Source organism: Solenopsis invicta, chromosome 7, assembly GCF_016802725.1.
Source record: "Solenopsis invicta isolate M01_SB chromosome 7, UNIL_Sinv_3.0, whole genome shotgun sequence".
Taxonomy (NCBI): Eukaryota; Metazoa; Arthropoda; class Insecta; order Hymenoptera; family Formicidae; genus Solenopsis; species Solenopsis invicta.
In genome coordinates this window covers 1,359,007-1,368,461 of record NC_052670.1, presented here as the reverse complement: position 1 = coordinate 1,368,461, position 9,455 = coordinate 1,359,007, and the positions used below count along the sequence as shown (strand labels likewise).

The 9,455-nt window shown below is 32.9% G+C and overlaps 1 protein-coding gene across 4 annotated transcripts; it reads left to right on the top strand.

Annotated features, from left to right (window-relative positions):
• Positions 1–422: 422 nt before the first annotated feature.
• Positions 423–9,435, top strand: LOC105193587 (ubiA prenyltransferase domain-containing protein 1 homolog). Of its 4 annotated transcripts, XM_011158111.3 has the most exons (3): positions 423–724; positions 880–1,004; positions 7,564–9,435. In XM_011158111.3, the coding sequence occupies exons 2-3, from the start codon at positions 955–957 to the stop codon at positions 8,585–8,587; spliced, it is 1,074 nt and encodes a 357-aa protein (XP_011156413.1). In that variant the 5' UTR covers positions 423–724; positions 880–954; the 3' UTR covers positions 8,588–9,435. The 4 variants fall into 4 exon arrangements, with proteins under 4 accessions (XP_011156413.1, XP_011156414.1, XP_025991501.1 ...); XM_011158112.3 differs by lacking the exon at positions 880–1,004 and having other exon boundaries at positions 428–724; XM_026135716.2 differs by lacking the exon at positions 423–724 and having other exon boundaries at positions 880–1,000.
• Positions 9,436–9,455: the final 20 nt, after the last annotated feature.

Here is a 9,455-nt window from a genome sequence, read left to right as displayed (position 1 = left end):
TATTAATTTTGATTTGTTTCCGATATAACCACAAACTTTAGAATAGATTAATTAATTTTTACAAACAGAAATTTAAACGAAATCCAGTGTTTAGACAAAAAAATTACAATAAATCTAAATTCAAATCATTCTTTTTAACTTTATCTTTGATTTTTTGTGTTATTATTTAAAAAAATAAAGAGACTTTTCAAGCATGCTCTCTCCACGCTTTCGTCATCAATCGGATTACATTTGAGACAGCAATCGTCAATCCGATTAGCCTAGGGAAATTTTCTATACCTACGTTGAGTACCATTGTTCAATCCAATCCGAGATCCGATTAGTTATCGTAAACACCCGCAGTAGTCACAGTGGCAATATGGCTACCATTCATGACGTCATTGATGTTACTAGATGCTGTCGCAGTGCGCTGCGTACCAATAACGGAACGGATTTTTCACCACTGCCAGTACTGGCAGTTATATCGGAACACAGCCATTTACGAGCATTTAAGAGCGGTCGTAATGTCGTAAGGAACCGGTGGGAGTGGAAAGAGAAGGTTCGTCCGGAGCATCGCGCACTCTCGTCGTAATGCCGTCCGAGCGAGCACCGACGTGGCGACGAATAATTGTATGATGTATACACGCGCGAATGCCGAAAGCCGAAACGTTACACGAGTCGCCACTGGCAGCTTCTTTGTTCTAACCTAACTTCGTCCGTACATCTGTCTTCGAGAGAATCTCAGGTGAGTTACTCCTCCTCGGTGCGTAATAAAAATGCCCACGGGGTGGCATGCAGATCCCGTCGCGGTCTTGTCGTCCCGCAAGAAACTCTCGTCCCCTCCAATCTCGTCGCCCGTACCGTACAATTTTCCCTTTGACACTTATCGTCCAATTTCAGGAAGTTACACGTGGTAACGTACGAGCGGCGCAATGCGTACTTACGCGATGTGGAATTGGAATACCGTTAAGTACGATGCACCGTGCTGTCAAATCGATCTCTGTCATACGTAACGATCTGTGTTGGTAATCTTTTTTTTTTTCTTTGTATTAACGTGCAAAGATTGAAGTTTTAAAGGTTCGCGAGGGGATATGTTATTGCGTCCCTTCGTACACGCGATACCTTCTCACGATACTTTGGAGTTAATTTTCATTATTTTTACAAAAGAATTCTTTACAAAGAATTCTTAAATAACTCTTATGTATACTTAACGTTTCGAGAAAGTATTTATATGGCTATTTATTTTTAAAAAATTCTGCAGAAAGAAGTGGTTATTTCCTTCAGCTTTTGCTGTATGATGATTGAAGAAAGGGACTTAATTTACATTTTTACTTAATTACATATTTATCTACATCTTAACTTATTGGCTAATTAATTTCTCGATCCTTTCTTTATACTTATTAATTTGCTATTTAATATAATTGCCATGACATTATTTCCATGTTTATTATATCTTTCTATGTTTTCTTATATCTTTTTTATTTCTAAACATTTTTATATTTTCTATTTTTTATTTCATTAAAAAAAATTGTGTAGGGGAGAGTGGGATAAAAGGGACAGTGTTCCAAATTGGACCTTTTTAATTTAAATAAATATGGTTAAGCAGATTTTCATGCTATTTATAATGGCCTAGTTTACATCGTGCACTTGATACGCGTATTAAGCATTATATTCGTATCAAATTCGTACTAAACTGATACGCGTACCAAATGATATATATGATGATGTAATCACTGAAACGTATTTTGTAGTGGATCAGGCCTATTGAATATAATCTTAATTGACCGATCTTATGATAAGTAATCTTATTTGAGTAATCTTATGAAACGATAACATATTAAAAAATGTCTTGTAAGAAACGTTTAGTATGTTCGATGTAAACGAGCCTGTATTAAAGCATTGATGCGTACCAAACTTAATACGAGTACCAAAGTTTTAACGATGTAAACTAGGTCATTGTAAAGTCCTTATAAGACACTGAACATTTGACAGCAGTTTGACAGTTCTCTGTTTTGTTATTCACAAAATATGTATTTTCAGCCATTGTGTGAAAATTGAAAAAAAAATTTTTGTAAATCATTATTTAAAAGGTGTTAAAAATTTGAAAGATAATTGATTTAAGATAATTAAGGAGTGTAGAATTAAAAAATATCAATTATGTTATGATCTCTTTGGCGGTTTAGTGTAAAAATAGTTCCAAAGTTTGAAAAAACTCATGTCCAAATCGGACTTTTACATCGGAATTGCAACCTGATCGTAGCACTGGTAATCGGCCGACCAAATCTGGTCCTAGAAATGTTAAATTAGTGAAATATTATGAGTCATCAGACTCGGAATAATTGAATTTTATTAATTTCAACTCTAATTATGTAATAACAATATCATAACATGACCGGGAAACGTCTAATTATATAAACTGTTACTAATTTATTTTTTTTTTAATACAATTTTTATTTTTTACTGTCAAATTGCTCGTATGTATTTTATTCAATACTAAAAAGAAATACATACATTATAATCTTTTGAAATTTTATTTAAAAGTTGGTAAAAATGGGAGTGTTCGATTTGGACCAGGGGGTGGTCCGATTTGGCACTAGTAGTTCCAAATCGGACCGGAAAAAGCGTTTTTACATTTTTCGTTATAGTTCAACATAGATACGTCAAAATAGTCTAAAGCAAAAACTAAAGGAAATTAAATTTTTTTAAGAAAAGAAGACTTTAAAAAAATTTTACTCTAATGCTCACTACACAAAGTGTGGCGAAAGACAAAGCGGGAGAAGCGCGCGCTCCGAAAGCCGGTAAGCCTCGTGCTTTCCTTACCCCATTGACTGAATCTTCCCCCAGCTACTCGATCCACTGGGACTTCGGGGATTCGGTCAGTAGGTACAGCCACCCCACCTAATTTACATATAAATAGGAGCAATCGCTTTTTTCATTGGTACCTTCAGCTTTACGATTGGACTTTATTTGCGCCTTATAGAGAGCAAAAACTGCACTAAGGTCCGGTTTACCCCACTCTCCTCTATAAATGTTATTATTCGCTTTCCTATTGTCGCGGCTCACACGAAGCAAGCGGTTGCTCCGATTTATATGTAAATTAGGTGGGGTGGCTGTACCTACTGACCGAATCTCCGAAGTCCCGGTGGATCGAGTAGTTGGGGGGGGGGATTCGGTTGGGGGGGGAATTCAATGGGGTAAGAGAAGCACGAGGCTACCGGCTTTCGGAGCGCGCGCTTCTCCCGCTTTGTCTTTCGCCACGTTTTGTGTAGTGAGCATTAAAGTAAAGTTTTCTTAAGGTCTAAAGAACGTTTTCATCATTTATCTCCTCTAACAATTTCGTACATCGTGGAAGAGCTCCAAGTTCGCAAAATCTACCAACCGAGCTTGTGAAACAAACAGTTATAACAAGGTTTGAGTAGTAACTAGTTAAAAAATTAAAAATTTAATAAATTGATTAAATATGTGATATACTTCGTGATCATATAAGTACATTGATTATATTGTGAATAAAATAATAAAGTCACAAGGTTAATGATTCTTTTAATTTTAGTTAATTTCAAATAGGAATTAATTTTTAACTTCAACCAATTATTTTTAAAACACATAAACTTTAATTTATTACGTTAAGTTTTTATTTATTTTTTTCTCAAGTTATAAAAGTTTGTCTATATAAAAGACAAAAAATTCTTTACAGTTTTCTGGGAAGGGGGAGAGTATTTTATAGACACTTGAGCATCGAAACTATTAAATTGCTGGTCAATTTAGGCTGCGGTCCGATTCATGTTCACAGCGCTATCAGCGCGCTCCCGGTTGGTCCGATTCACTTCCTGAGCGTTTTCTGTACGCGAAATGACGTAATGAATTTGTGACGTCGCGCGCTCACGGTGACCTTGCTTCGAAGGTGGGTCGGCGTGAGCGTTTGCGTCATTTTTGCGGGAAATATGTTTAAAATTTACACTTTGACTAGGCGTGTAGAATCTGTTGGGACTGTCAATGTGTTCGGGCGTATTTTTTCAATAGCGGAAAAATTTTTGCAACCGTTGATTGCATCACAGCACACAATAGTTATAAAATATTTATAATAATTATGTGAATATTATAAAAATAATTTTCAAAATATTTGATAAATATTTTTATGATTTTATATTTAACAGATCATAAATATTTATTATAAATATTATAATAAATATTGTATAAAATATTTAATTTATATTTTAATATTTTATACAATATTTATGGTAAGTAAAAAAAATATTTCCATACTTATTTTTTATTAACAGTAAATATTATATAAAATATTACAATATAGACAGACAATCAAAATATAAACTTTTATTATATTTATGATTTGTTCCATCTGAGAGTACAAAAATATTTATAAAATATTTTAATAAATATCCATAAATATTTAAAATAAATCTTGTATACTGTCTAGGTAACTATATAATCTTATTTTTTTGAAGATTATTAAATGTACTTTTTAAAATTCTATTTATTATAAAACTTTATTAGTGTTTTAAAAAATAAAATAATTTTAGCTTTATTTAGACTAGGATCCTACTTAGGTTATGTCCTATGAGTAGCGTTTACAAGTGGTCCGAAACGTTTATTGTCGTCAAGCGCCTTATGCATGCTAACGAATCGGACCGATCATGAGCGTCGTGAGTACAATGAGCGCTGTGAGCGTGAATCGGACCGCAGCCTTAATAATACTAGAACAAAACAAGCGCGCGCTACGCGCGCGCTATAGAGCTTCTAGTGATGAATGTATATTATATTATATTTAAATAAATATAAAAAAATTAAAAAGTTAATCAAGTTCAGAAAAATTTTACATAAATTAATAAAAACAATTTTTTTAATTTTTTTATTATTATTCATTTAACATGAACTTTATGCATATGTATGTATGTAATACAGTTATACAACTGATTACAGTTGATTACGATGTGATTACAACTACTAAAGTGATTTTATACGACTGTGTGAAATCGATTGTGATCACAGCTGATTTCATTGTGATTACAAATGATATCATTGTGATTACAAATGATATCATTGTGATTGCAGTGATTACAAATGATTTTATTGTGATTGCAAATGATTTCAATAGTATTACTTGTTATTATTGCTAATTTCAATGTAAATATTGTTACAAATTTATCATAATTTTAAATTATAATATATAATAATAGAAATCATTAATTAATGCTTTAAATAATTTTAATATGATTGATTAGATTTTATTTAACTTTTAAAGCAACATGCCAATTCTTTAAAAAGTTTAAAAAAATAATATATATAATATTACATATAATATTACGAGTATTTATTAAATGTACATCATGAAAAAGTAAGAAAATAAAAAGTATTTTATAGTATTCAGAAACTTTATTTAATTCACAAAGTAGCTTGTTATAATAATCATAAAAAAGTTATAAAAATATGATATCATAACAAAGTTATAAAAGTATTATATAATAATTATAAATACTTTTTTATCTTTTCAAAAACATCATGGCTTAGCCTTAAGTTTAAATCAGTCATGCATGGAGCTGAAATAGTTATAACATATTGTTTAACATCTATGTACCCTTGTATTTCCATTTGCACTGGATTTAAGCATTCTTCCTTATTATCTACAGAATACCAATGGCACAGTGCTCCCACAATATTTTTATTGCCTTTAATTCGCGCAGTGTTACTGGAGTATTCTCTTGCCTTCCAGAATTTTTTTTCCATATAGGCAAATCCAAGGACAAAACCTATTAAGCATTTTTTTATCTAACCGACGGTTAAATTTAGCGGTTAAAATTAGCCTGTTCTTACTATTATTATGCCTATGGAACTTTATCGTGTCTGTCTGACACCCGACGTGCGCGAAGTCCTTATACGCACACGCATAAGCGTCTCATGGTCGCATGTTACCAAGACTGATTTATACCCATAGATTGCTATACCGGTTCAAAGTTCGAGTCAAGGTCATTAAGAGAAGGAATCAAGAAAATCCGGTCTACGAGATCAGACGTTACTATTATTGTCCTGGTCGATTGCATCACAATCGGCCGCCAGACTAATTAATTTCCGTGATTTGAGTAAATAAAATTTATTTTGAATGAGAATCCCTGCTTTGACGAATCTGCTGCTGCGAATCCGCTGCTAGCTTCAACATCATAATGTGATGTATTGTATAATTAGTTTTTGTTAGTATTGTCGACTTTCTTTATTTATATAATAAATTGATAAACCTGAGAAACTTACTGACTCTTGTTGTATTCAAAATTTCCGAAAAATTGACTTTTTCCGGTTCTGGCAGATTTAATGTGTTTTCAAATTTATATTTTCCTAAACATGAAATTCGAGTACTTGATGAGATTTGTAATTCATAATTAACATTTCCATTATTAAATTGAGTTGCTTTTGATGGACGAGAATGTGCACCGTCTAAATGAATAATCTGTTAAAAAATGATCAAAATAATTTATTATGCTGAAACGTCACCGACAGGAACCAGTTTTCTTAAAAAACTCTGCAATTTGTCTCAAGAATACAATCAATTCAATGTCGCCCACTCAAAGAATGCGGAAAGATTTAAATATATGTATGCTGTGCATCCAGTTCCTCTTTCTCTCTTTCTCTCAAAACGCAATCTCCACGATGACAGCAGCTCACGAAGTAAGCACAACGCGAGAACCAATGAGCATTTTGGAAAAGCGGCAACAATAAACTTCGAGAGACTGCGACTATCGATTTAACACGGATTTTTTCAGAAAGGATTACGTATTCTAGCATCACGCAATAACTGTTTCGAATTTGACGAAAGTGCAGTTTACACAAGCCGGAAATTGTAAAAATGATTACTCAGCTAAGATATGCTGTAACCGATATAGGCCGTCTCGTATTTTGTGTTGTAAAGAAAATGCATTTCTATTTGTATGTATTCATCCCTGCATACAATAGCCGAGAAGAGGATTTGACTTACAATAGCACTTACATACTCATTTGTCCATACCTATTGTTGCCTATACTAAAATCTTATAAAATCCATAAAATTCACTACTTCATATTCTCATACACCTAACTTCAAATGCATTCCTTTATAAAACACAATATTTCTTTGTTATTTCATGAACTTAATTTACAAACAAAATATTATGTTTATTTGATGATCTCTATTTTGTTATCCAGAGTAATCTAATTTAAAGAATATGGTTTTAATTTATTCTAAATTATAATGCTTTTCAAAATAATTTTTAATTTAATTCTAACGCACTTTTAACTAAGTTTTTCGTTTTTACACAACTTTTAATTTATGTAACTAAATTAATTTTATGAGTCATTAACTTTAATTCAATTAGTTTTAAAAAATATTAACTTATTCAATCTTGACTAATTACAATGCTTCTTACTTTTCCAAAGAAAATATGCTCACGATACAAACATTTCCATCATGTGTATAGAGAGTTAAGACAAATTTATTCAACACATTTGGATTTATGAGAAATCTATCCGTCAATTTTTTACGCGTGACGTATCGTCTTTAATCTCAGCATTTAAGTAACAATAATGTGTTTTTTTTTTCAGTATTTTCACACGAAATATGATGTCCAACGGAATTGAGAAGCCAGCTAAACAAATCGAAAACGATTCGATGGGGAATGATGTATACCCTTCATCGTCGTCTTCGTCATCGGCTCTGGATTCTCCTCTAATGAAGCTGTCCTCGTACTTCCTGGCGGTTCGACCGTGGTCGCTGAGCGTATCACTGATACCAACGCTTCTTGGATCTGTGCTCGCGTATCGACTGACAGGCCTGGCTGGCTTCAGTTGGATATCACTGATCCTTACCGTGCTCATAGTGCTTTGCGTGCATGGCGCTGGTAACGTAGTGAACACCTATTTCGACTACGTGAAGGGCGTCGACAGTAGGATAAGCGACGACAGAATACTGGTAGATCACTTATTATCCAAAGATGAATTGGTCTCCCTGGGGGCATTCCTCTACGCGGCAGGCTGTTTAGGATTTGTCTTACTGACAGTCGTCTCTCCCGCGAAGATGGAGCACCTGGCTCTCGTGTACTTCGGAGGTTTGTCCTCCTCCTTTCTCTACACGGGAGGCATAGGATTGAAATACATCGCGCTGGGCGATGTACTTATCTTAGTCATATTTGGTCCAATCTCAGTTGTATTTGCGTTTATGGCGCAAACCGGTTACATTGAGTTTGGAACAATTTATTATGCGATACCGCTCGCCTTAAATACCGAAGCTATATTGCATAGTAACAACACAAGAGATATGGAGAACGACAAGAGAGCTGGAATTGTAACACTAGCTATCTTAATAGGTCATACCTTGTCACACATTTTGTATGCTTTTTTACTGTTCGCACCGTACATAATTCTTATAGTAGTGGCGTTAAAATATTCCATCTACTGGTTTTTACTACCAGTGGTCTTTACTGTGGCGATCCCCTTTCGATTAGAAAGAGAATTCCGCAATCCGCATAAAATTCAAGATGTGCCTAAACAGACAGCCAGATTAAATATAAGTCTAGGTATTTTATATGTTGTTGCTTGTTTGCTAGAGGGTTCGCTTCCTTATCTGTAAATTATCTATGAGGTTTTTGCATCGTCCTGGATTACTCTTTCTATCCAGTGTCCCAATGATACTCTTTTCGGTATCACTGTTTTCTCTCTATACTTTTATACTTGCAGTTAGAGGTACAACATTTTAGATAAGTGACGGAAAAGTTAAAAAGAATGATTTGTTTTTATTTATTACGTTCATAACTCTACGGCATCTCGAAACATAATTCAGATTATGTTACATCAGACGGTTGTTTTTATTACTTAAAAGGGTAATCCAAGATTGGCATTCTTGATGAAGTTAAATTTTATCAATGTATTTATCGGCAGCTTGTTGTTAACTAAAATTTGACTTTATCAACACCTTTGAGCTGTCACAAATTATACGATTTTAAATGAATGATATACTATAAATAGTATATCATATTATAGTATATCATTCATTTAAAATCGTATAATTTGTGACAGCTCAAAGGTTGATAAAGTCAAATTTTAGTTAACAACAAGCTGCCGATAAATACATTGATAAAATTCGCTGATATAAAAAGAAATATGATATTTATTTGTTAAAAAGTTATTTGTTATGTGTTCATGTCACATTCGTCTCAAGTACAAATTAATTCATATCGGTTTCGAAATGTTTGTCCCAGAATTAGAGCTCTGTGACTTTTAATCCTGAATATTATTTCATACAGCACACTACATTGTCACATTTTGTAATGAGATAAAATATTCTCGCATGAATGTGAGAACTTAAAAAACGGAGGATTATAATATAATCCGTAATCTTTTTTTATTTGCATCTAAACCAACCTTTTATATATATATATATATATATATTAACCTTAAAATTAAACTTCTTGAAACAGACTTTTGTGTATTTATTTTAA